General features: G+C 49.3%; 2 protein-coding genes across 9 annotated transcripts in view; one reads left to right on the plus strand and one right to left on the minus strand.

Moving 5' to 3' along the window:
• ATXN2 (ataxin 2) overlaps window positions 1–18,464 on the plus strand; it is a 126,931-nt gene extending 108,467 nt beyond the window's left edge. For 2 of the 8 annotated variants that reach the window (XR_014326677.1, XR_014326678.1), the window contains 7 exons: window positions 4,865–5,010; window positions 5,673–5,900; window positions 8,133–8,301; window positions 9,157–10,049; window positions 10,801–10,869; window positions 16,043–16,389; window positions 18,236–18,463. Coding sequence is in view for 3 of the 8 variants with exons in the window: in XM_082852597.1 (XP_082708723.1) it covers window positions 4,865–5,010; window positions 5,673–5,900; window positions 8,133–8,468 (710 nt within the window). In the remaining 5 variants the exon portion in view is untranslated. Of the gene's footprint in view, window positions 1–4,864; window positions 5,011–5,672; window positions 5,901–8,132; window positions 10,130–10,800; window positions 10,870–16,042; window positions 16,390–18,235 lie in introns of those variants that run through there. The other 6 variants (XM_082852597.1, XM_082852598.1, XR_014326674.1 and 3 more) reach the window with 5 other exon arrangements.
• Window positions 13,317–26,820, minus strand: part of SH2B3 (SH2B adaptor protein 3) — a 36,425-nt gene continuing 22,921 nt past the window's right edge. Inside the window, exons 3-8 of the mRNA XM_082852604.1 lie at window positions 14,984–15,085; window positions 14,810–14,901; window positions 14,631–14,725; window positions 14,317–14,531; window positions 14,056–14,227; window positions 13,317–13,920 (exon numbers count right to left, since the gene is read on the minus strand). Of these exons, the coding sequence (XP_082708730.1) occupies window positions 13,625–13,920; window positions 14,056–14,227; window positions 14,317–14,531; window positions 14,631–14,725; window positions 14,810–14,901; window positions 14,984–15,085 (972 nt within the window). The 3' untranslated portion in view covers window positions 13,317–13,624. The remainder of the gene's footprint in view (window positions 13,921–14,055; window positions 14,228–14,316; window positions 14,532–14,630; window positions 14,726–14,809; window positions 14,902–14,983; window positions 15,086–26,820) is intronic.

Below are 26,820 nucleotides of genomic sequence, written 5' to 3' on the forward strand. Positions count from 1 at the left end.
TAAAGAATACATGTTAAGGGAGTAGACTTGTTGAGCAATCTTTTCCTTGTGCCAGACAAAATCATTTAAAATATATATATATACATATATATGAAAATAATTCAGAGTTTTTAAAAAGGAAATATAACCCAGCTTAAGAAAGCTGGAGTTAATTTAAAAATTGAGTTGTTTCAGAAATTAATTTTTGCATACCAAGCAAACATGTGACTGTTTTGGAAATGCCTAATACTCTCCTTGTTCAGAGAAACTTTCCCTGAACAGACGTTTTTAAAACAAAGCGCAAAGCAAGCCACAAGCTTAAAACATTAGGGTTTTTTTTAGTATCCTGGTAAGAAAACATTTATCCTTACAAGGATTTTTAATTGAATAGGGTTGAAATACTAGGGGAGGAACGTTTCTGTATTTTCAGTCTTTGCATGACTACAGGTTTATGATATTCAGGTAGCAGACACCTCATGGATGTCTTGAGTTTAAGCAGGAAAGCATGACCTAGCAGCTACTAGAGATTGTCTTTGGCAACACCAGCCGCCTCTCACCACCAGTGGAAAGGTAAATGATTGCTCCTAAATGGAGAAAGTCTGAGCAGGGATTGCTTTTGGAAATGAACTTGTAAGGTTTGTTTTCTCTATTTGTAGGGAAATTTTAAAATAAGGCTTATTCATGGGCTTTTGGTATTTGGATGGGAAAGTCACTAACTTGCAGGAATCCTTTAGAAATGTATGACAGTATAATATATGTCGCTTTATGTGAAATACTATATTCTAGGGGATATTAAGGATTAAAATTTTGTTAGAGACTAAATTTTAAATTATTGTAGAATGACTGAATGTCTGAATATACTAGATGCCAAATTTTAAAAAGCATTTAGAAAACATTTCGACTTAAATTTTCATTAATTGTGCCTTGACTTGGTATCCAAAAATAAGTGCATACATACTATTTATTTGGTGCTAGGAAATGTTAACAAATTTAATCCTTTAATAGATGCTCTTTAAAAAGGAGTCTTGCTGTATATATAACTGTTAAACGGAAACTATGTATGTGGTATAGTATATAAAAGACACTGTCAGTAATTCTATTATGTACTCAGTTTGAGGTCTCAAATGTAGTTATCCTCACCATCTTACTGTCTCTGTTAGTAGTTTTGGAGTCAGTTTCCTGGTAAGTAGCTAAAAGGTCCTTAATCATCACACCTAAGCATTAACTGCCTTAGCACAACTTTCCCTAAAAGAGAATATCAGTACTTTTAAAAGAAACTAACAGTGGGGCTGCTATTTGTAATTTAATTTGCTGTTTCATACCCCACCCCCACCCCCTTCTAAGCATTTTGTCCTGGTTTGTTTGGTCTAGTTGCCTTTTATTCCCCTTTTAAAGAGTTTTCAATGTTCCTTTACTTCCTTTTTTCTGAATTTAACATCAGATTTAAAAGTTGGAAGATTTTGTTTTGTTTCATTTTTAAAGTTTTGCTGTGCTGGTGTTATCTCATGTCTTGTGCATCCAAGGTCAAAAATGACAAAACCTAGTTATTAAATTAGGTTTAATTTAATAACTTCTATATTAAATTAAATGCACATCTCTATGGACATTGGCTTCAGTAAGATCATGGCTTAGGAAATGATTTTTGGATTGTGGTTAGTGTTTCGAGGATTTGACAAATCACATAATTAGAGTTTTAAACATTTATATCGAGGAACACAGTGAGTGGGAAACTTCTGGACTGGGTCTGGCCCAAAAAATAGTTATTTCTTTGATTAGCTTGAACTAATCCAGATTTCATGAAGGCAACTTAGGTTTTATAAATAGAAGTTTAACTGATGGATAGCTAAATCAGAATTTTGAAGAAAAATCACTTTATTTTTAACCTCTCTGGAATCTTTTAGCTAATGAGCATGTATAATAAAAACAGTTAAATGATAGGCTTAGGTCAGGAAAGCCCAGAATTTACTGCCTTTCACTCTCCACTTCTCCCTTTCCCTAATTCTCTTAGATTTTTCCCCTCGTTTACTCTATCTTGGTTCCTTTCTCTTATCTCTCTCTCCCCCCTCCCCTCTTCCAGCCTTCCCCCCTGCCCCGCAGCCTTTTAATTTCCCTCTTATCCTACTTGTCTTTGTCTCCTTCTTAACTGGCCTTTCAAGGAACCAAAGTATATTTTTGTTGTTTTTACTATTAAAGTGTATAAGTTCCACATTTTCCCCAATTAGCTACTCAGTTTTCATATTTGAAGGGGGAAAAGAATTCCTGGGTAAGGTACTTGCTTTAGCAAACATCTTTAAGCAAGATGATGAACAAAGGAAGATATTTCTAATCAAACATCCTCACATTTTATTTGTAGCCTATGATGTATGTTCACATCTGCTTAATTTTTCTTATAATGCATTGCAGTTTATTGGTGTTTAGATAGGGAAAGGGTGTTTTTTTTAAACAAAAGCCCATGTAGATGCATTCAGCTTGGATTACTTGAAGTATTTATGCTATGAATGCAAATGACATATAGATTAGAATACTCTATCTTATAACCTTTCAGTATTGGTAAACTATCACAGAGATGCCTTTTTTAAATACATAGTAAAAAATACTTCCATCTTTAATTCTCTCCAAGTAATTTCAAGATTTTAACATTTTTCTAATTGATGAATAAATTATGGAACTTCATGGGTGTAATTCTCTTTGTGATGGCCATGCTTTTTTATGTATGAATATTAATAAAATAGCACCCAGCTAGAGTTGATTATTGTTACTTTTTATTTCCTTAATACTTTGCTTAAAAGGTAATTAAAAATGAAATTTAAAACTTTTTGGTACGAAAGTTTCTTGAATAAAATAAGGTTAAATAAATAGAAACTCTGAGATTCTGTACTCTATGAAACCTCATAAATAGAATTTGGGTTCGGGAATTGCTTTCCCCCAGACAGATTAGAATTGTTACAAATGAAACATTTAAGAATTTATAGTAGGGAGGATTTTAATGCAAGTGGTTTGAAAATAAGGGAGCATGAATGACTCTTGATATCACTATTCAATAAAACTTTCTGTGCTGAAGGAAATGTGCTACAAATAATGATGTCCAGCCAGTAGCCACTAGCTACATGTAGCTGTTCTAATTATTTAAAAATAAATTTGAAAAATAAGTGTAAGATTTTTACAAGAACAAGGGTTCAAAATTTATCTCAAGTCTTTTAGACTAAGTCAGTGCCCAGACAGTTTTGAGGGTCAGAAGCTTAACTTAATGAATATGATGGTGAAGAATGGCCTTTTAAAAAACCAATGAATTAGAAAAACGACAATGACTACTTTCGTAGATTCATGGGACTGTGAAACTTAAGAAAGCTGTTAGCACATTATTTTTCCCATGTCCCAGAAAACTGTCACTGACTTCTTGAAAAACACCCAAAGAATACGTTGCCAGTTTTCCTTGTTAATATGTTCCAGTGTATGTTAACTGTTATAGCTAGGGGATTTTCCCAGTGTATAAAGAAAAATGCTTTGTTTAATCTAATCTGGGAGTTAACTTAGTATAGATGCCCACTGTGGTGTTGGCAGTGGATGCACAGGTGATCCTAGCACTGCTCTTTGCCTCACCCTTCTCTCTTTAAAGGATACATATACAGTTGAGAAGATAACCAGTTGGGCTGGAATGTTGGTCCTTGGCCCTACAATGTCAAGCATTATAGAATTGTTTCATGTGCCTAACCCTCTGCATAACATTTACATTGGACTCATCCAGAGTCATCTATGCTGGCAACTCTCAGCAGCCAGCCTATTAGACTGCTGTTGTTAGGGTACCTGATCCCAAAGCAGTGCTTGCTTCTCCCCATCAGCCCCCTATATGTAACACCATATGAAGAACGTGAAGAACTATTCTGGAATTGACACATTGACTTCCAAGAGGAGATACATCTTGAGAACATTGTCCTCAGCTCATTGCCACATCATGGTTAGATTTGTATCAGTGTGCTATCAGTAGTCACTGGAAGCAATGAACCCATCTTGTGCTTTTGATTCTCAAGTTGCTGTTTGGGGATGACATGAACAAATGAATTTATACCTCATCTCCCTGTTTTGTGCCAAGGTATGGTCTGTGCTGAGATTCACAAAGAATTGGCTTTGGGTTCTTAGCTTTAATGAACACACTTTTACTTAAACTAGCTCATCGTATTTCCTTTGAGGTTACTCTAGCTAGTAAAATTCTTTTTAAAGGCTAGGATGCTTTGAAGGGAATTCGTTTTTCTACATAGTTTAGGTAATCCCATTTACTAGATTTTATAAAGCAAAGGTGACAGATCTTGAGCAGGGAGGCCTAGAGAATGAACTGAGTGGCAGAGTGGCTTCTGTGATCAGCTGAGAGAGATTGTGGTCATTTGGCCCTGAAGATAGAGCCCTGACCTTGCCACACACCTTATCCAGCCCCTTACTACAGCCCTGATATAGTCTGTGCCCACGGGACACTGCATCAGGTCCAGGACAGTAGCATGGTGAGGTTAGCCAGATGATGGCCTTGAGCTAAATGTGTGTGTGTGAGACAGAGAGACAGGTCGCAGACGGGGGATTGTTTGAATTGTTTCTGTCTATGCTTTTAAGTTGCCTTTTCAGGAAACCTAGTGACTGTTTTAGAAGTAAATTTAATTAGATTTTGATATAATGTGTACAGCTATGTTATATGAATAAAATGCTAGCCTGACTGTTAAGCAGTAACTTCCCATTTATTTTTTTAAGAAGTGGGTGGTTTAAATGGAGTCAAATACAGAGATTGGTTAGGCATTGAGCATCAAGAAGACTGGATGAGCTGAAAGTTGATGAGGCATAGAGGAGCGATTAAGAGCATGACACCTGTCAATTATACACATTTCTTTTCCTTTCACTTTAGTTTCCACTGGCTCCCTTGCTCAGCAGTATGCGCACCCTAATGCTACCTTGCACCCTCATACTCCACATCCTCAGCCTTCAGCCACCCCCACTGGACAGCAGCAAAGCCAACATGGTGGAAGCCATCCTGCACCCAGTCCTGTTCAGGTAAGGAGGAACTGAGAGGCCTTCACCAGAACTGCTTCATCGTTCTATTTATTGAGTGTTTTCTTCAGTGCCAGGCAAGATGCTAGGTACCACGTGATCAAAACACCGAGCAGCCCTGCCTCATGGAGCCAGTGTACAGCTCTGCAGGCTGTGCCCCCAGGTTTAAATCACCTTAAGGTACATATTGAGAATAAGGTGATGGGGTAAGTTCTGGAAACTTAACCAATATTGAAAAATCTAATATAAAGTAAGGAATTGGCTTGGGACTTCTTAAAAATCTCATTTCTAATGTTTACATGATGAGGGTGTTTGGTTTTTTTCCTATTAGCTTCTTTAATCATGTTTGTTAAGAAGGCACTTAAGGAGCTCTTTGACATCTGTCAGGCCCCTGGAGCAGTAGTCCTGTTTTACCACTGCTGGTTGAGGGCTTGTAGGCTGAGAATCAGGCTTGCAGCCCAGACAGGAATGTTTGTGAACAGGAGGCACCCCCACCCCAGCCCTGCTCCTACTCCCTGTGTATTCTCTGGTACCTGCCATTGCCCCTCATCTTAGATAGGCCCAGAGGGAGCCTGTTGTCATATGCAAAACTCAGCTTTGTGTGTGACCCTTAAACTGCTCTTCCTTAAAGAAAATTTTCTCAATTCTTTCCTGTTACTTTGCAGCACCATCAGCATCAGGCCGCCCAGGCTCTCCACCTGGCCAGTCCGCAGCAGCAGTCAGCCATTTACCATGCGGGGCTTGCACCAACCCCACCTTCCATGACACCTGCCTCCAATACACAGTCGCCACAGAATAGTTTTCCAACAGCACAACAGACCGTCTTTACGATTCATCCTTCTCATGTTCAGCCGGCTTATACCAATCCACCCCACATGGCCCATGTACCTCAGGTAAACCCGCTTTAGCCAACTTTCTGTGAAGACCAAGTAGGAAATGAAGGTTGTCAGATAAGCAGCAAAGAGCCAGCTGCTCTTCTTCGAGCCAGGAACCCCTGTGTGTAATGCCATTTGCTTGTCTCCTTTTTTCCACTCAAATACATGTGATCTGGCCCTAAATGAATGTTTGTGTGGTTTTGTAATGGGATCAGTGCAGTTGCTGATTGGTCAGTCTTTTAACGTTTCCCAGCTGAGACCTTAAAAATATCTTTGACTCTGGAATGCAACCTAATTCTTTCCTTGCTGTATCTGCTTTGCTATGTTTATATAGCTTCATTGCTATATATACGTATACATACATATATTCCCCCCCAACACAGACACACACACACACACACACACACACACACACACATATACACACGAGTCTAGCAAGGAGGATGGGATTTCACAAATTCTTAACTCTGAGGTGACTACACTGGGCCTGACCACTTGAATGTTAGTCACATGAGTTCCTAAGAAATATCTGTACTTGTTTTCCCTGGCTGTTCCTACATCCGCTTTGACCATATGTTGTACTTCTTGAAAGGGCTTGGCCTTGTACATTCGTGCAGTGTAACTTGAAGCTGGAAGCACCCAGGTGTTCCCATTTTTCTTAAAGAGCAGCCCTGGAAGCCCTTTGGAGTCACCTCTAGCAAAAGCTTCTAAGGGTTGAAAGGTGTGGTTGCTTTCTGCATCAGCTACTGACAAAAGTCCAATGCAATCCAGGGCCAATTTGGATTGTCTTAATGAGAAGGAGCTGCACCGAAGTTGGGCTCCAACACTGTCCTTTTAGGCCCTCCCTAGAGCTGTTAAGGGTGAATTGGCTGTATTTGTTGTCTCTTTTTGCTGCTTTCATAACAGAACTCTTCTGGGTCTGTTAGCCTGCCTCACTGAACTCTGTTTCATGTCAAGCAGCGCACCACTGAGGCTCTGGCGTGGTGGGGCTGGAGATGGTGCTCAGTTGGAGCTAACTCTCAGAGGCGACCTTGTAACTAGCGTTCCACAGCTCTGGGAAGTTCGGGCATTCTCCCCAGCAAACGTGTAGGTTCTGTAGTGTGGCGCACTGCAGTGGATGATTTGCTTTTGATGGTGGGGAGGGGAGCCGGTTTGGTCAGGTGTGGGGCAGCATGGTTTGGCTGAACCAGGAGCTTCATGAGACCAGGGGGCCTGTAGATGTCTAGTAGAGGCTGGTGGCTAAGTAGGTATGTGAATTTACATGTAAGTTGGGGTTCCTAAAACCTCACTTTTGTGCTTTTGTGCTGAAAGAGCAACAAGGTTAATATTTGCAGGGAAGCCCAGATATGCCCTGGGTCCCTTTGAATATGTAAGAATCAAAACAGCAGTTCATTCAAGGCTTATCCTGGTCTAGAACAGTGCACAGCATGGGAGGCAGGAAACGAGAGCTCTTCCTGGCTCTGCCAATTCCCTGCAGAGCTGCGATCCAGCTATTTGGGCTGACTAAAACCTTTCCAACTTGACAGTGAGACCAGGTTGAACTCATTATCACCTGGTACAGAGAGACACTGGCCTGGACCAGATAATTTTAGATTACCCCTTCCCACCTCACTGGAGCCATTCACTGCAACTCCTGCTGCTGCTGCTCTATCAGCGGATCTTTCAGCAGAGCAAAGGGGCCTGAGAGGCTTTTCTTACTGCCTTGACTCATTGTTCACTGAGGTGTGCTGGTGAGCAGGCAAGAAGCAGAGGGGGAAAGGCAAAGAGAACCTAGAACAAAGTTAACAGTCCCTGCTTATAATGTAATAATCTGCTTTCTTACTTGAAAGAGATGTTATCTGTAAAACTAATTCAGGCCCCACATGGAAGCCAGAGTCTAAAGCATCATTGCAGGTAGCCTCCTATTAATTTGAGAAAGCTGCGCTTGGATCAGGGATCTTTGTCAAGACCTTGCCCCATACATAGAATCCAGTCCTCAGAAATGTTGAAGGCTAGGACACTGCAGCCCTGACTTTTACCCAGGCTCGCTGGGTGCCTGCTCCCTCAGCCTTGCAGGATCTGCCAGAGGGTGAAGCATGTCTATAGGTCAACTGATGGATCCACTAGGGAATGTCCCCAGAGGAAAGAAAGGGCCCTGAGGGCCCACTGTTGCCCTTTCCTGAGAGCCCCAACCCAGTGAAAGGGACACAGTTGACATGTTGTTTAAGCTGGAGATGTTGCCTGTATGCGTAAAAGAGCTCTCTGTTTCAGGCTCATGTACAGTCAGGAATGGTTCCTTCTCATCCAACTGCCCATGCGCCAATGATGCTAATGACGACACAGCCACCCGGCGGTCCCCAGGCCGCCCTCGCTCAAAGTGCACTACAGCCCATTCCAGTCTCGACAACAGCGCATTTCCCCTATATGACGCACCCTTCAGGTGAGGCGTGTGTGTGCAGGGGCCGCCGGGCACCCCAAAGCATTCTGCTCGCACAGGTCGAATGGCAGGCCGGGCCAGCGCTTCAAGCCCCGCATCTGAGAACTAGCAAGACCCGTCAGAGTGTACACAGTAGGGACTGTGATGATCAGCTCAGTGTCAGGGCCTGAGGCTTCCGGGAGCCTAGTGTGTGTGTGTTCTGATGGTATACAGGATTTGGCTTGATGAGAAGCAGCAGCAGCATTCTGTGTAGCTGATGCATGCTTAGGACTCAGTTGGCCTTCCTTGTTATGATAGGTTGGACAGGGCAGTGTTTTCCTTCCTGAGTCCCAACAGTCTGACATGTGGGGGGTTACTACCATGGCAGAGTTTGATTGTAGCTCTGGAGACTACCACTGATGAGATAAGTGCTGTGTATGGATTGGTTTCGAGTATAGTATTAGCTCCAGTCTATGCCCTGACAGGTAGAGAATGCCCCGTGATTGTGCTCTAATACTTGATGGTGGCCATGGCGATATTTCACAGTCTAACCTGTTATTCTGAAAGCAATATTGGTGCTTGGCTATTATTTGGGGAGGGGATATGTTAAGGCCTTTTTTGTACCCCATGAGCAACAACTCTTCTGGGAGTTTTATCTGAAATGGTTTTATGTCTGACTGGTTTGTTTCTACCCACCCACCTACCTTCTCCCCCTTTTGGTACAGATGCGGGGGGGTGGGAAGGGTAAAGAGTGAATTAAATTTTGAGTCTTGTTCAGGTAGCACAAGGATAGCTTTACAGACATGTGCTGCAGAGACACTAGGCTAATGTGCGGTGTTGCCAGTTTTCTGTTTAAATATTCACTTTTCTTTTTTACAGTACAAGCCCACCACCAACAGCAGTTGTAAGGCTGCCCTGGAGGAACCGAAAGGCCAAATTCCCTCCTCCCTTCTACTGCTTCTACCAACTGGAAGCACAGAAAACTAGAATTTCATTTATTTTGTTTTTAAAAAATATATGTTGATTTCTTGTAACATCCAATAGGAATGCTAACAGTTCACTTGCAGTGGAAGATATTTGGACCGAGTAGAGGCATTTAGGAACTTGTGGGCTGTTCCATAATTCCATACGCTGTTTCCAAGTCCCGCAAGTACCCCAGCTCTGCTTGCTGAAACTGGAAGTTATTTATTTTTTAATGACCCTTGAAAGTCATGAACACATCAGCTAGCAAAAGAAGTAACAAGAGTGATTCTTGCTGCTATTACTGCTTTAAAAAAAAAAAAAAATCAAGACTTGGAACGCCCTTTTACTAAACTTGACAAAGGTTCAGTAAATTCTTACCGTCAAACTGACGGATTATTATTTATAAATCAAGTTTGATGAAGTAATCACTGTCTACAGTGGTTCAAGTTTTAAGTTAAGGGAAAAACTTTTACTTTGTAGATAATATAAAATAAAAACTTTAAAAAAATCAAAAAATAAAAAAAGTTTTAAAAACTGATATCAAGTTAATGTGTGTTTGTATGAGCTATTTCCATTGTAGGATACTGAATATCAGGGCAGGAGGGCTGACTCTGCTGTCTTAATACCTCGAAGGTTAGCTGTCAAATGACTTTTCTTCTTCACCTTTAGTTCTGGTTCAAGGTATCTCTAGAAAAAGACAAGACTGAGAGATGTTCTCTTTGGTGGCTAGAGGTCTGCTTCAGAAGGAGGAAGGCTGGCCAGAGTTGGGCAGTGCCGAAAGTCCACATCCTCACCCTGACGCTGATTCTGTAAGCTTCCTTTTTAATATCTCCTGAACCCAAATGAGTTAGTCAGAAGTTGTCCTGATTCAGGCATCTGTCTGTTTTACCAGTAGGGGGCAGGAGACACACACACATCTGTAATAAAGAAATCCAGAGGGCTGAAAAGGTGCAGCGATGTACAAAATAGCATACTCCTGTAGACCCCTAAGCATTCGTTAATGTCTTCAGTTTGTGGGAGCAGGACAAACAGGAAAAGCAAGTATTTTGCAGAGACTACAGTCATAATAGATAGATAGAGCCTTTAAATACTGTGGTACCAAATCAAGATTCTGAAAACTTTGTTTTAATTCACATGTAGCAATTTGTACATTTTAGCAAAATTTGCATTCTTCAAGAATAAGTTACTTATACAGTACATAAACAATGCATACAAATTTGCCAAATACCTTCTGCCTATAATGATACAAGATGAATTCATTTTCTGTGTTGTCATTACAACGTGCTGCTTATTCCGCTAAACACTGGATGTCAGATGTGTCCTTGTTAAGAGTCAGTGGATAATAAACTATCAAGTTCCTCTAGCCTGTGGGAGATGTTAGCGTTCACATGACATTTGTGATAACAGACTTAGCCCTGAATAATAGCATAAAGGAATCTAAGGCAACCCTTAGGGAAGGGTTCAAGGCCTTGATTTTAAGTTAAGAAACTGTTATGTAAAAATAGTGTTCTCTGGTTTAAGATTTTAATGATTGCTATTCCTTTCTCCTACACGGTCCAGAAATGATCAAAGGCAGAAGATTTATACCAGATAAAGCCATATGGATTGCTGGTCTAAAATTCAAGGCAGGTTAGTTGACTTAATTCTTTGGTGCTGGTGACTGTTAGTTTGTAAAAGTTCATTGAAGTCAGGCGAAGGAGGTGATGATGCTGGGAGCAGTTAAGCTATCCTTGTTGTCTGTAATTAGAGATAACTGGAGGGCTTGTGATGCTTACTGTCCAACTGGCACTCAAGAGTGTGGCTCTCAGTAGAGGCTGCTGGCTTGGCCTCTTGCCGCCAGCAGTGGTCACATTGAGGCTGGAAAGAGGGTGGTGGAATGTGCTATGACTGCGGTGGGCTGGCTGCAGCCGTCAGGGTTGCTGCCTCACTGCCTGTGACAGCATCAAGCCCAGGGACCCACTGCCCCCGTTCCTCCAGCTCAACCTGCTCTAGCAGAAAGAAAAGGCATTGACTTAGTGTCGCTTCTTCCCAGGCCATGAGGGGCCTTTTTGTCGGAATGTATTTGAGCTCTCCTGGTAACTCAGACACATTTAGTAAATAAATGTTTTTCTTGAACATTTTACACTGATGCAGTCTGGAAGTGGATGACTGTGTCACAGATTCTGAGCTTGTACTTTGTAGCCAGTCGGTCAGAGCTGCTGACTTGCTGTGCCTGGCTTGCCTCTTGGCACTACCTGAGAACTGTATGTTGAGCGGCTGTTAAGAAGTGAGTGCCCCTGGCTTGTGGATATCATATCCCAGATGTCTGTTTACCCTTCTGGTTGGAGGGAGGGAACTTACTTGTCTGGTTCATTGTCTGCTTGGCCCCTTTCCTGTGCAGACAGGGGAAAATCTGTACCAGTGACTTGTCAGCATTTACTTTCTATGATGAGCTTTCTCTTGTAAAAGAGAAATCCAAAACAGTGCTTACTCCTGGTCTACACTTTGCTTAGCATTCATTAATCAGACCTGCTTGATGTGTAGAAAATGTGGCCCTTAGAAATAGACAACTCTAGATCAGGGTTGGTTATGCTTTACCGTCTGTGGAAACACCCAGGACTGTTGGTTTTATCTGTATATATAAGGTGGGGGGAGGGGCACACCACACAGCTTGCAGGATCTCAGTTCCCTGACCAGGGGTGGAACCCACGCCCCCTACAGGGGAAGCACAGAGCCCTACCACTGGACCACCAGGGAAGTCCCAGGAGTGTTGGTTTTAAAAGTGGAAGAGAGGTGGCTCCTGACCTCCCTGCTTCTCCCAAAGTCTGACCTCTGACCTCTTGGAGTGGAGAATGGCTGGAGGGAACAGACACACGCCTCACCCCAGATAAGGCAGGCAAGTAGTTAGTTTAGGCCAAGGTTTAATTTTAGCTTTTGACTGATGTATGTATAAATGTTAAGCTGCGCTGAACTCCCAGTTTCCTAGAAGCCACTTCAAGGAGCCCAGTGGCTATACTGAACGGCTCTGCTCACACCCACAAGCAGCTGACTCCACTCGGTCACTGCCTCCCTTGTTTCTGAGCCTCTGCATGAAAGTTCTGGGAGGAGCCAGCCCCCATGAATTGTATCACTTGTGAAAGGCAAGTATAGATGGAGATTTGACTGCAGGACCTCCCTGCATGGTAGAGGTTATGTGTGCCTATGTATACATGCACACATGCTTCATCAGATGAAGCAGTGGTTACTGCTGGAACAGAACACTGATTGTGGGCTATTAAAGGAGTTTCTCATTAGCTGTGGCACCAGATTCCTAGCTTCCATTTTGGCTCAAGAATGAGCCTAAAACCTTGTGGGATAATTTAATAAGCCTTTAGACACTAGGAGGCTCTGAGCCAGCCCTGTTGGTGAAGGATTTACTAGAAAGGGCCCAGCAGCCCTTTATTCCTTTTTCCTTGCCCCTCCCTTACCCCTCAGTTTAACTCTCACCATAAAGCTGCTGTAAACCAGAATCCAGTTTTTTATTCATAAGGCACCAGGGTGGAATTGTTCCTTGCCACCCTCCTATTTCAGTAATTGCCTGAATTTCCCTGAAAGGGTGACACACTTCACTTCTCTACATTTAGGAAGGACAGTGGCTCCTCAGCAACAGGTGACTGTCCTGAGGATGCAATAGACAAGGAAGCCAGGCATGTTGGCTCGAACCAGGAACCGGTCAAGTAGGATTTGCATAGCTGTCTCTGACTACAAAAATCGCATGGGTATTAGTTCAAACAGTGCAATGAAATAAGCAGTGGTTTAATTTTGAAACCTGAATCCTTTGAAAAATTAATCTGAGGTAAAAATGTTTAAAATCATTTTTGACCTTTAGCTTGTCCATCTGCCAGAACTTTGTCCTAAAGTTGAGAGTCGAAGCAGGATAGGTGTGGTCACCTGTGGCTTGGGTACAGCAGACCCGCCACGTGGACTGAAGCTATAACGGGAAAAACCACAGGAGAATCCAGGGCTTGTTAGTGTTTTGGGCTTCCTGATGGGCCCTCCTCCCCAAGTAGAAAGTCTGCCAGCTGGGACAGTGTCAGTGAAAAAGAGAACAAGTTTCCACTGCCAACTCCAGCCCTCACCCCACTGCCCCCTCTAAGAGTGATGGGGCCTGGTCCTAGGGACCCAGGGCAGGAGCTGGCAACATCCACGAACAAGAACTACATCTGTAAACAATAAGGAGAAAGCCAGGTGAGAATGGAACTTCTAGGAGGCCCTTTAACAGGCCTAATTGAAGGGTCACATCCAAACTGGAATGAACAGTTAACAGTGTCCCTTAGATCTCTCTCTGGAAGGAAGGAAAGAAAGTTACATTCAGAAGTTCACATCTCTACTTGCTTGTGCTTCTCAGGGGCCTCTGGGAGGCCTGTCAGAGAGGCGTGTACTGATTGTCTATGGCCCGCAGGTGGCTCCGGGAGGAGGAGTCCATTTCATAGTCCGAGTCCCGGGCTCGACTGGTGGGCTCGGGCTCCAGGTGCCGCAGGCTGTTGGCCAGTTCCTCAGGCGAAGGCACCAGGTGGAAGATCTGCTCTGGGGGAGAGGACCGGCCTGGGAGACCCTCTGGGCCGAGCCCCCGTGGACAGCCAGAAGCGCTAAGGTGGGGAAGGCCCAGCTCTGAATCCCAGCGAGAGAGGGAGAAAGGGAACAGGACAGTGTTGGAGGAACCTGGGGGACAAGTGACCAAGAGAGAGACCACACTGTCAGTCTTAACGGGGTGGAGGCAAGTGTTGGAAGGACACAACACGAGGTCTCGGTTCCCAGTGCCACCACCCCCTTTATCAAGGGGCATTAGGGTCACACCTGGCGGCTGGGAGACGACTACCACATAGCTGGACAGCCGGACGTCACAGGCAGCCCCGCACTCGAGTGGGATGGGTGAGCGCTGGAAGTGGTGGAGCATGTCCACAACCGAGGGGAAGTGGAGGTGTTGCACGCGACACTGGCCCCGCTCAGTCAGTGACAGGCGCAGGTGCTGCAGGAGAGGAGGACGGTAGGCTCAGGCATTGGCCCCTAAGGGCCTTGAACCTGGCCAGGGTGCAGCCCACCTGCCTCGCCCCATACCTTGGCTATGCCCTGGAAGTTGAACGTGAGCACGTACTCCCCACGCCGAGTCTCACTCTGCCGTACCAGGAACACTCCATGAGCGTCAGGACCCTGCAGCTGAACCAGCTGAGCTGCCTTCACTCGGGAGATGGGGCCATGGAACCAGGGGTAGCAGGACAGGAAGTGATCTGTTTTCTGGCAGGCTGGATCCAGCAACCCCCCAGGAGAAGCACCTGATAGAGAAGGAGACAGGTGACGGTGATCCTTTGTGTGTGCCTTATGTCCTGGGCTGAGTTCCGACACACCAGAGGACAAAGGCCCTGACCCCTCACCTTGGTTCAAGGAATCTGTGCTTCCCCTTGGAGAGTTAGATGTGCCGGGCTCTAAGGCTGAGGGAATATGCGTCTCTGGGTCTGTGTTGAGTCTGCTGGAGAAGGGTTGGGGTTAAGAATCTGGGTAGGTCAGGAGGAGCAGTAAAAGCTGTGCCAGGAGTGGGGCCCTAGGGTCTCACCCTTGGCCTGCGCACTCCCGGAGCTCGGCCATCCATGAGTTCAGCTGCTGCTCATCTCCCACCTCAAAGATGATGTCTGTCCGATCCTTCACCTGGCAGGGAGGGAGGGGAGAGCTGGGTGGGATCCCTGAGGTCTGTGTCTATTCCTCCCAGGTGTGGAAAGCTGTCACTCACCTTCAGCACAAAGGTGTAGAGGTTGTCAGGCATCTCGAGACGTGTGCATCGCCGAATCTCCTGGATGCTGGAGCAGGCTGCTTGTAGCTTGGGCTTTGAACTCTAGGAGACCAAGGCAGACATTCAAGGCCTGTCTCTGATGGCCCTTCACCCACCCAGGCCTCCCCAGGGGCTAGCTTGCTGAGTGCATGCTCGTGGTGCTGCTGAGCAGGCACCCCAAGCCTGGAGTTTGTCCTAGCATTCTGCCTTGCAGGAGCCTGCAGAGGGCCCTCTGCCTGTAGCCACAGCACCGTCTCCCCCGACACACACACACACACACACACACACACACACACACACACACACACACACACACACACACACACACACACACACACACACACACACACACACACACACACACACACACACACACACACACACACACACACACACACACACACACACACACACACACACACACACACACACACACACACACACACACGACATTCCAGCTCTGACATGTCTGTTGGCTGACCCGTTTCTCTTCCCAAACCCCCCAACCCCCTACCCTTGCCAGTCACAGTGGCTGCTGGCCGCCCCATCGCAGTAAACCCAGAGAGTGGACGTGAGGGTATCCAACCCAAGTTCCCTCTAATGGTGCTGGCTGACTCTGCCTGGGGGCCCAGGACTTTATCATACCTTTAGCTCCGCTCCTCCACAGCCTTAGGAAGCAGATACTATGACCACATCTTAAAAAGAAGAACCTCAAATCTTGGAAGTAAAGTCATTTGCCCCACACCTAGCTAATCTGTCCTGCCTTCAAGTCTTAGGGCAAGGAGGGGGTTGGCAGAGTAGCTTAGCTATGGGCTCTTGGGGCTCTTTTGCCAGTGTGCCCAAAGGGGCAAAGCCTGGCATGGCTGGCCTCAATTACAGCCAGCCAGAAGCCCACACAAAACCTGGGGCCCAGCAGTCTCCCATGACATTCAACACACGTGGGGCTCAGAGTGGGTGGGAGATGACCCCCTACCCTTTTGCCAGCAAAAGGGTCCTGACTGAACCTGGCTGACCCTGCAGATGCTTGTTCCCGGGGCCCAGGAGCTCTCATCGTTTTCTCAGAAAGGAGATCACCCCTTCACTGCCCCCATCTCCTCCACTTCCTCCTGTGATAAGACTGGTAAGATTGTTTCTCTGGGGTCATGAGATGATCGATGGCTGCTTCCAGCAGAGGCCAAAAGAAGATAAGAGTGTGGGGGAAGGAGCAAGATGTGGGAAATGGACAGAGGAGACCCAACTGGGCCCTCCTCCCTCCAGCAGCTTTTCCTAAGAGCCAGGAGACAGACAGCAAGGCGCACCTGGAGATACCACAGCTCTCACCAAGGCAGTGCCGGCTGGGGAGGAGGAAACAAGAGGCAGGAACAAAGGTGAGTTCCAGGCACAGTGGCTTTGGCAGACCTGACCTCCATGAGGGGCTGACTTTTCAAAAGGTGGTGCAAGAGTCAGTCCTTAAAGCCATACGCTTAAGCATGCTCCAGACACACAGGTGCCAGGGTTCTGATAGAAGGATGGTGACCCCAGGACTGGGCAGCCTGGCAGGAGAGGGTTGGTCAAACTGGGGCTCTTCCTGGTCCAGGCCCACTCCCAGAAGGTCTTGGAGCTGCCAGTCCTGCCCTGGTTGTTGGACACAGCAGTCTGGGGAGAACAGCTCTGGGAACAAGCTCAGAGAGGTTGCACAGCTAGTAAATCCCAGCCCTAAGTGACCAGCACTAGCCAGGGCATCTTCACCCTTCAAGTTCTTATATGTCCCCCACGACCAAGTTCCTCAGCCTGGGAGCCTCGCCTGGCACCTACACAAGCACTGGACACGCTGGAGCGTATGGGAAGCAGGGCCTCTGCTCTCCCAGCAGCTTTCACTGTCAGCCAGCCCCTCTGTCTCTATTTCCCGTCTGCAAAACGGGTTAGGTGCAGAGGACTCCTTCCTTCTCTTGCTTTTGCAGTCGGCCCTGCCTGGACCCCCAGCCTCCCCACTGTCTCTAGGCCCTCAGCATCACTGGGAGGAAGCGGGCCAGGCCGAGAGGGTAACAGGCCTCATCTCCCTTTCAGTTCTGCTCTGGGTCCTGGGCCCTGCCCCCAGTGTGAGTGCCCAGATTACTGGCAGAGCCTGGTTTCACTCTGGAAGTGGGGCCCTCCATGCCAGCTTCACCCCCAGCAGCTGAGGAACTGCTGACCTGACAGGCAGTGAAGAGAGCATTCCCCTCCTCCCCCCACAGCCAACCCTGGCCGCACAGACGTCCTGGCTCCCCTCTGCCTGCTGGCTGAGCGTGATACGGGTTCTTTGGTGTCTTCATGGTGGCCCAGGCTCACACAACCCCAGAGGCTGAGCCGGGGGCTGAACCCCAGCCTGCCAAGGACCAGAGCCAGTGCATCTACCTACCATGCTGCCTGGTGGGGGAGATGCGAGGGGCTCTGCCCAGATTGGAGGGGCAATTGAGAGCACAGGGACAGACATCCCCACCTATGGCCACAGCCCTAGCTGGACAGTCCAGAGCAGGACTTGTGAGCGCTGGTCACTGTGTGGATGGACCAGTGGGTGCCTTTCTGACTGAACAATGTGATGGAACAGAGCTCTGCTGGAGAGAGCCGAGCCCGAACCGCAGCCGCAGGAACACTTGGGGCTTCAGGTTCCCCTCCTATCACACACCCTCTATTCCACCTGCCACGCAGAGCAAGCCAGGCCAGCAGCTGCTCTCTGGACCCACCTCAGAGTCACACTGTGCTTGGGTGATCAAAATGACCAGACCATCCCAGTGTTTGCAGTACAGGCGGTAGTAGACTGTCACCCGCCACATCCTGCATCATCCCTCCTGGGGAGCTCTCGTTCTTAGCTCCAATGGCCACTGTGCCTCCAGTGGTAATCCATTTCTTTGTTTGCTCTGTCTTTGTTTGCTCTGGCTGCTAGGAAGCGTAAAGACAAAGCTGTAGACCGGCTCTGACACTGTCCTCACAGTAGGGCTTGCATTTCTAGAGCTAACTTTATCCAGGCTTTTTAATTTTTCTTATTCCTCTAGGCACTAGGGTTCAGTCTTGACCCTACCCTTCTTGTATAACCTTGGACAAGCAACTCAGCCCTCCATGCCTTAGTTTTGTCATATGTATGTATGGTGGAAATATTTAATAGTCCCTCTCTTTTCACAGGGTTGGTATGGTGATGGGTGAACTATATTGCAAGTGAAAGAAATACCTGATAAACAGCTGTTGTTAAATTTCCAGGCTGGGGCCAGCCAAGATGGGAAAAGCCTGCTTGGGTTGACTGCTGCATTACAGTGCTCCCGTGTCACAGGACTGCAGTACGGCAGCATTACAGTGCTCCTGTGTCACGTACAGGACTACAGCTTCCCCTGAGCACACACCTGCTTTCTCTCAACCTTACAGACCCTGTTTGTAATGTGCTCCCTTTCTACCTGCAACGAAGTTATAACCTCCCTCCCTACGTACATACCCTAAGTAGGATAAAAGGGGAGAGTAATGGAATGTAATTGATACTAAAATAAAATGTATATATCACTGTGACTATGCATATAACACACAGTGAACTACTCAGGTGCTTCTGGGTTTGAAGAGATCAAGGACATGAAGGTGCCAGAGGGTGGGTAGGGTGATCCCTGAAAGGACAATTAGTCTGTTCAGTGGACATGGCAGGAAGTTCCATGTGCTTCTACATTAAGACAGAGCAAAATTCTGGCCCTAGGTTTGTTCTCGTGCTTTTGGAGGGTGTTTTGGTCAGCTCTGCCTAGCCCACGGGTTCATCCGGTCCTCCTAAGCTCCCACTGTCCAAGGACTCCTTTCTCCCATGGCAGGGGGCCGGGGGCGGGCGGCCTTTTGGGCCTCAAATCTGCCTGGAGGGGATGAGAGGATGACTGGGACCAGACCTGGCCTTTCTCTGGAGGCCCTGCCTTCCCTAAACCTGCTGCCACTCCCTGTGTGCTCAGGGGCGGGGATGGCCCATCCAGAGTCTTCCAGGGTACTGGGCTGTACCCCGCTCTGCCGTGTACTCATGGCCATTCATACCCACAAGACCCTGGCAGAGGTGCCGGTGCCCCAGCAGGAACAAAATACACACAGGATCACAGAGCTGTGAGAGCTCCCAGAGAAGGGAGACAGACACCCAACAGGCAGGGGACGGTAAGGGCCAGGACAGGCGGGTGGGAAGGCAGTGAGTGAGCTTCCCAGGTAGGTGCCAGGATGACCCTGGCAAAGGCCCTGAGGTGGGGAAGCACAAAGGCACAGTGAGGTTGGCACGCAGTGAGGCAGTCCCCACGGGACCTTGAGGCTGTGGGAGTCCGTCGGCTTATTCTAAGGTGGAGCTGTGGAGGTGGGCAGCTGACGCTCACATTAAATACTTGGGCAGAAGCAGGCCAGCTAGTTGGGCCCGACCCTGCTCTTACCCGCTGCCTCCGTGGGAGGCTGGAGGGGAAGACAACATCCAATTCACACCCAAGCAGTAAAGGGCCTGGCACGGAGGGTCCCGTGGTATGGCAGGCCGAGCCCTTACAATGGCCTTATTGCATCCACTGTAGGGGCCTTTATCCTTCAAGGGAAAGCCTTGAGGGGAGGCCTCCCACCACCATCTGGAATCCCCCAGGCCACACCAGCCCCTTAGAAGTCTTGCCTCTCCCAGGGTTTTGGGACCCTCATTCCTGTCCTATAAAGAGCAGCAATGGGACAGGAAGTAGGACATAGTATAAAGCCCGAAGGTCTAGGTCCAAGCCACACTCCTCTGCCACGGCCCTCATGCCCTCAAGGTAGCATCCCCGTGGCCTGGAGGCAAGGTTAGACGAGCCCTAGCTCCACCACTTACTACCTTTGGGATCTTGGGCGTGGCACTAACTGGCAGCCTCAGTTTTCTCTTTGGTAGCGTGGGAACAGTAAGCAGACTCCAGGAGGAGGAGGATGAGAGTGCAGTCTTTGATGGGGGCCTGAAAACTTAAAGGCCCAGAAGAAATTCTAGATCCTAGTCATGGATAACTGAGTCCCCCAACCCCAGGCCACAGCCCAGAATCGATACTGCCTGTATGGATGAATGAACAAATGGACGAAGAAACATTATGGGAAAGGCTTAATCATGTCTTACTGATTGTATCAAAACAACCTTAAAAAAAAAAAAAAGAAAATACCCTGTCTTGTTCCAAAAATTTTAGTCGGGTTATAGGGTTACTCAGAGTGGGAAGGGAGACAACTGCTAGAACACAGACCAGAGTTTCACTTGCCACCAATTTGATTCTGAGCTTCCTGGCAGCCAGTGCAAAGAGGGATTCCCCAAGAGAAGGCAGCCTCTTGTGCATGGAGAATCACGTGCACAGTAGTACATTAAAGGCTCTGAGAAGACCTGAAGCAGAGAAACCTGAACCCATGTGTTCCCCAGACTTTGGCCACCCTGTGTCCTGCTCAGAAGCCTCTCTGGGGTCTGCACAACCACCGCAAGCAACATTGCCATCCTGGTTTTTGGGAATTAGACAGTCCTGGCTTTGAGTCCCAGCTCTGCCTCATCTTCCATGGACAAGTGACTCACCTCTCCTAGCCTCAGTCTCCACTTTTGTAAGGTGGGGTAATAGTGCCCCTACCTTCCGTGAGAATTTGGCAATACAGTGTGTGCAGGGTATGGAAAGGTCCCTGGGGACACGGCACAAGGTGGGGATGGGGACACGGCACAAGGTGGGGATGAGCACAGGGCCTTAGGAATGCAGTCTTAGGAATACCTGATCTGCTCAGAAGTGAACAGAAGGAATACCTGATCTGCTCAGAAGAGAACAGCCCCTCCTGAGGAAGCTTTCAGCTTTCACAGCTATTTTTCCACAACAAGACCATGAGCCCAAGGCGGCCTCCCTGCTCCCTTTCCATTTTTGTGTGTCCTCTGCAGGGCATAGAGTTAGCGGCTTTAAATGTTTGCTGAGCACTCTCCAAAGTGGAGAAGGTGGAGGAAAAGGCACTGGAGGCTAAGGGTACAGCAAGAGCTAACATCCAGAGACCAGAAAGTACAGCCAAATCCACAAGCTGGCAGGGGAGTTTGCTGTGGCTAGAAATGGTACTAACAGACCCCCTCACACCACCCTTTAGTGAGTACCTACTATGTACCAGGCACTGGGGCCTGGGCTATCCATCCAGGACCCCTTTGAACTGCTGAATTCACAGGCCAGCACCATTTCCAGAAAATTCAAATTTCAAAGAAAAAAGCATCATATTGAAGAACGGAGGTGCCAGGACCAAAGAAGTAGGAAGGTCACTGTTTCAGGGTGGAGGGCAATCCTTGACATGACTATGGTGATACTTCGAGACCACCCTGCTCTGGGGCACCTGTCTGAAGAACAGTGGTGGGCGCCTCCCATGACCCCCCCCAACAGCCCATGAGGCTGGTGTTTTTATCCCCACTTGACAAATGAGGAGCCAAGGCTAAGGGAACCTCCCGGAGGGGCTGGTCACAACACAGGATGCACAACCAGCAGGCCTGGGTCCTCTGGAAGTCAGCCCGGGATCCGTGTTTAACGTGGGCCCTGGGTGCGTCTGGAACCCACGGCATCCGAGGGGAAGGCTGGGCAGGGGGGCCACACCCACCTCCCTCCCCTGCCCCCCTTTCCCCAGGCACAAGAGACTTGGAGGAGGGAGGGCTCAGTCCATCCCACAGCGGCAGAATGGTGGATGCTGGGGCAAGGGCTCTGGAACCAGCTGGCCTGGGGGCAAAGGGGGCGCTCACAGGGAGCCCCCACAAAGCGTGAGGCGTCAGAAAACAGGGTGACACCCTGAACCCCCTGCGAGATGAGCAGCATCAAAACTGAGTTGCTGGGCTCCCCCGGTGGCGCAGAGGTTGACAGTTCGCCTGCCGATGCAGGGGACACGGGTTCGTGCCCTGGTCCGGGAAGATCCCACATGTCACGGAGCGGCTGGGCCCGTGAGCCATGGCCGCTGAGCCTGCGCGTCCGGAGCCTGTGCTCCGCAACGGGAGAGGCCACAACAGTGAGAGACCCGCGTACCGCAAAAAAAAAAAAGAAAAGAAAAGAAAAAAGAAACTGAGTTGCTGTCCATCAGTCCCGCCATTGCTACTCCCAGACACATCCAGAATCCAGCTACTTCCCATCCCCCTCCTCTGCTCACAACTCTCCTGTGGGCCCCATCTTGCTGGTCCTCACCGTGGCCCATGAGACGCTGCATGACCTTGTTCTTGTTACCTCCTCAATCTCATCTACTGTTCCTCTCACTCCGATCCAGCCACACTGGCCTCCACTGTTCCTGCGATGTAGCAAGCACACTCCCACCTTGGGGCCTTTGTGCCTGCTGTTCCCTCTGTCTGAAAGGCAGTTTGCCCACATTTTCACAAATCGGGCTCCTCTCGGATTCAGGTCTCAGCTCAAGGGTCACCTCCTCAGGAAGGCCCTCCCTGACCAGGTGTCTAAATACAGAGTCACCATCACAGAACCCCTTTACTTCCTTCACTGCACTTGTCAACCTGTGAAATGCTCTCTGTGGGGACTTGTTCTTGTGGCATCCCCGGTACCGACCACGGTGCCTGGTAGGTTGTAGATGCTCACTTCATTCCTATACAGATATTCATCACAGGCCCCTTGTTCGCCAAGTATTGTGAGTGCTGGGGATAATAAGTAGGGCCCAGGATATGGCCCCCACTGCAGACCGCCCATCGCCATGAGGGCTCTGGAGGAGTGGCAGGGATACGTCAAAGCAGGGTGATCGGGGCGAGGACGGAGGACGCGAGGTTGGGCCTCCAGGGGCTCGAGCCAGCCAGGGGAGAGGACTGGCTGAGAGGAAGGCTCTGGACACCTCACGGAACACATCAGGCTCGTGTTACAGATGGAGGAACGGGGACCCTGAGAGGCAAAATCATTTGTCCCCGGCCATGGAGAAAGAAGCCAAGAAGAGCTGGGGGTCGGACCCTCGTCTGCCCAGCCCCAGAGCCCACACCACCCACCCCCATCCAGCCCATTCCTCCCAGCTCATGTTCTCTCCCACCACCAGGCCTGACCCAAACTGCGGGTCTCAGCAGAGAGAACCTCCCCTCCTCCAGGGAGCCTTCTCTGATCACCAAGTCGTGGTCAGTGCGATTCCTGTGCCTCTCCCTCGTCACGGGGCTTATCAGCCCTGGCCATAATTTCCTGAAGGTGCAGCTGCCCCCACCGCCTGCCTGGGAGTTCCTCGGGGGGTGGGGACAGGGCACCAGGCCTTGTTCCCAGCTGGGGCCCAGCACTGGGTCCAGCCCAGAGGAGGTACTTGGAAAGGGTTTGTCAGATGGATGGGTGAGTAGCTGCTAAGTGCCTGGGGCCCCAGCCCTCATGTCTCGGGAGCAGGGGCAGATGCGGGGGGTGTGGTGAGTTATCTCACCCCCTTGTTCCCCGGCTCCCTAGGGGGCAAAGCGAAGGCAATGAGCCCGTTCCAGGGGCTGAACAAACGTTGGAACTACAGGCCACAGGTCACTTCCTTCCTCTGCCCCCAACCAGAGCCCCGCAACACACACACAGGCCCTTCGAGTGCCTGCTTCAGCCGCTTTTTCTCCGCGTGAGCCTGAGCAAATCACTTCACTTCTCTGTGCTTTTGTTTTCTCATCTGTAAAATGGGGGTGATGTTGGAGTGCAACCTCAGGGCTTCTGTACGTGAACCTGCCTGTCGCCCTGAGTACACAGGAGTCTCCCAGGTCTCCCCCTTGGTCTGCTCCCTGTGGCCTCAAGCTCCCTCTCCCCGCGGGGGAGCAGGAAAGGGATGGGAGAAGCTTCCTTAAAAGCCACATGGATCAAGTCAGTTTCCCCTTTCTGGCAAGTGAGAGCCCGCCAGTGCCAGAAGCAGAGCTTCTCCAGAGCCGACACTGACATGGTGAGACATCCCCCAAGCATAACCACCCTGCTCGGAGTCCCCATCATTTCGCCTCCCTCCTCTGGGTGGCAGCCCCAGATCCCACCCTGAGCGACCAAGCCTGAGGGTGGGGGCCTGCGCCCCCACTATCGGACCCAGAGAGGCCCTGTAGGAGGGGTAACCAGCCAGAGATGCTGAAACAGACAGCGGCTGGGGGCTCGTCTGAACCCCACCTGCAGTGAGCTCCCCCTCAAGCCTGTAAAAGTCCCCCCGCCCCGACATGTCCGAAAGACAGACTCTCAGTGACACAGACACAAAGCCCCTTCTGAGAGAGATGGCGACCACCCCCACACACACACAATCACAGAGACTGGGACACAAAGCCCCTCTCAGATGCTGGAGCAACCATCCCCTCAGAGACAAACTCCCAGAGACAGAGACCCCCCATAGAGAGAGACAGCCCCGAACACACACACACAACCAGTCTGGGACCCCCTGACAGCCACTCAAACCCCTCCTGAGACGCGGGTGTCCTAGTTCACGCCGAGTGGTTGAGTGTGGATGACCCCGCTGTGAAGATGGGCAGGCACTTCCGCTCTGAGGCCGGCTGGGTGGGGGGGGGTCCGTGGCTTAAGAGGCACCACACCTGGAAGTCCCACTCCCTGCACCCCGTCACAGGAGTGGATGAACTGGCGAACCAAGGAGCTTACGGACCCCCCGGCACCTTCGCTAGCTGACCTCGCCTCCCCCCTCGGGGTGACAGTGGTCCAGGCCACATGGCCCGGCCTGGGGAGGCGTGTCCTGGGATGGGGCCTTGCAGAGGCGGGAACAGAGGAGCCAGTGCCACCACCCTCACTAGCCAGGCCACTTGTCCACACCTCCTAGGCCTCTCCCCGCTACACCTTTCCTCCACGCGGGGCACCACTCCGGGCCAAGACCTTTGGCAAATTAGGATCAACCACTTTCCAGGGCCTGGAGCTGCTCAGCAGCCAGCCTCCATCAGCTCCCCTTCAGTCAGTTACCTGTCGCCCTGCCTGAGACGGTCTTGAGGACAGAGCGGTGTCTCTGTCTGGGAGCGCTGAGCTGGCACTTGGGCCTGGGCCGACCGTGGGTCCGGAGCAGGGTCGGGGCCCAGCCAGAACCCCACCCCCACCCCAGCCCCCGCCGGCTGCAAAGCAGCTGCCACCAGCCCACGCCTTGGGCGACCGCATCCTGCTCCCAGTATCGCGCCAGGAATCCTCCCTGCCCCGCGTGGCCGAAGAGCTGCAAGGCCCGTGCACCCTGTCGCCATCCACCTTCATGCAGGCTACGCCGTCCTCTCGTAGTGCTGCTCCGGCTACCTCGGTGCCAGAACACCCCAGGCCTCGCGTACCGGGCTGTGGTCAGCCCCCAAGACAGGAATTCATGGCTCCTTGCCACGTGCCCAGGCCCCGAGCAGGAGGGGGCACACTGGCCCCGAACCTGGCACTGCTCCCCGGGCTCTCCTGCTGCACGGGAGGGTGTGCTCAGTGCTCTCGAGGGGAAAGCAGAGGAGCACCTGAGTCTCACAGGGCCAGGGGTCCTGGAGCTGGCCGGCCCCCCAGGGCCTTTTGCGGCGGGCCCACCTCCCGGCCTCTCTGTGGAGCCAGCCCAGTGGGGGAAGCCCCTTGCCCCTGCAGCACAGCCCTCAGCTGCACCCTGGGCCCCGTGTCTGTTCCACGCCTGGGGAGAGTGGAAAAAGATGTGGTTAAGAAACAACAGATAACCTCTGTCACCGGCCTCCGGTAGGGGAGTGCACCGGAGGGAGGGGGGTCTCGTCACCACCAAGATCCCTAAAAGCCCCAATGGTGGCCACCGCCTGCCTTCGAAGAATGATGATTCAGAAGAAGAGGTGAAAGCGAGGGCCTCTGGGGCTCAAGGGGCTTCAGGGATGCCAGGGAGGCTCAAAGTCGGCTGAGCAGAGCCTTGGGCTGAGCTGACAGGGAAACCAGGGCGAGAGCCCAGGAATCTCCACCCTTCCAAGCTCAATCTGCCGTGAGCTGTTGTCGTTATCCTTAGCCCACGTTTAGTGATATGCCTTGACACACAGCATCTCACTGACACCAAAAAACAACAGGAAACTGTACCAGCCACAAAGAATAAAAGCTGGCTGGATTAAATAATTAAATGTGAAAAATAAAACCAAGACAAAACTGGAATAGAAGAACCTAAATAATTATCTGATCCCAGGGTCAGGGAGGCCTTTCTAAGCAGAGAAAGCAAAGAACAAAATCATAAAGGAAAAGATCACTGTATTTCACTGCCCAGACTTAGAAACCTCCATAGGCCAAGAAACTCAGGACCAGTCGAAAAGCCAAATGGCAAACTAGGGAAATATTTGCAACGTGTGACAGAGCGCTAATGTCAGTGTAAAGAGCTGCTGCAAGTCAACAGGAAAGAGGCAGGCAGTGCAGGAGAGGAGCACACAGAGTTAATGGCCTGTAAGTCACAGAAAATGTCTATGACCGAGAAACACTGGAGAAAGAGTCAAAATCCACAGAGACTGAAAGTAGGATTAGTGGTTGCCAGAGGCTGAGGGGACGGGGATGGGAATGGGGACCAATGCTAACAGATACTGGGTTTCTTTCTGAGGTGATGGAAATGTTCTGGAATTGGATAGAGGTGATGGTTGCACACACAGTGAGTATACTAAAAACAACAAATTGCACTTTAACATGGTGAATTTTATGTTATGTGAATTATATCTCATTGTTTTTAAAAAAGAAAAATGGTTCGTTCCATTCATAAGCAGAAAGGACAAGATAACCACTTCACCTAGAAGTTGGCAAAGGTTTTTAAAATGATAGCCAGTGTTTGCACCACTATTTGAAGATAGATGGGTGTAACCTTCCTAGAAGACTATTTGGAAAGGATATATCAGAAGCATTAGAAATAGCTAGTGAGCACATGAAAAGATGCTCAACATCATTAGCCATCAGGGAAACGTAAATCAAAGCCATTCACACCTGCTAGGGTGGCTACAATCA

The sequence above is a fragment of the Leucopleurus acutus genome (assembly GCF_964270905.1).
Source record: "Leucopleurus acutus genome assembly, chromosome: 13".
NCBI classification, from domain to species: Eukaryota; Metazoa; Chordata; class Mammalia; order Artiodactyla; family Delphinidae; genus Leucopleurus; species Leucopleurus acutus.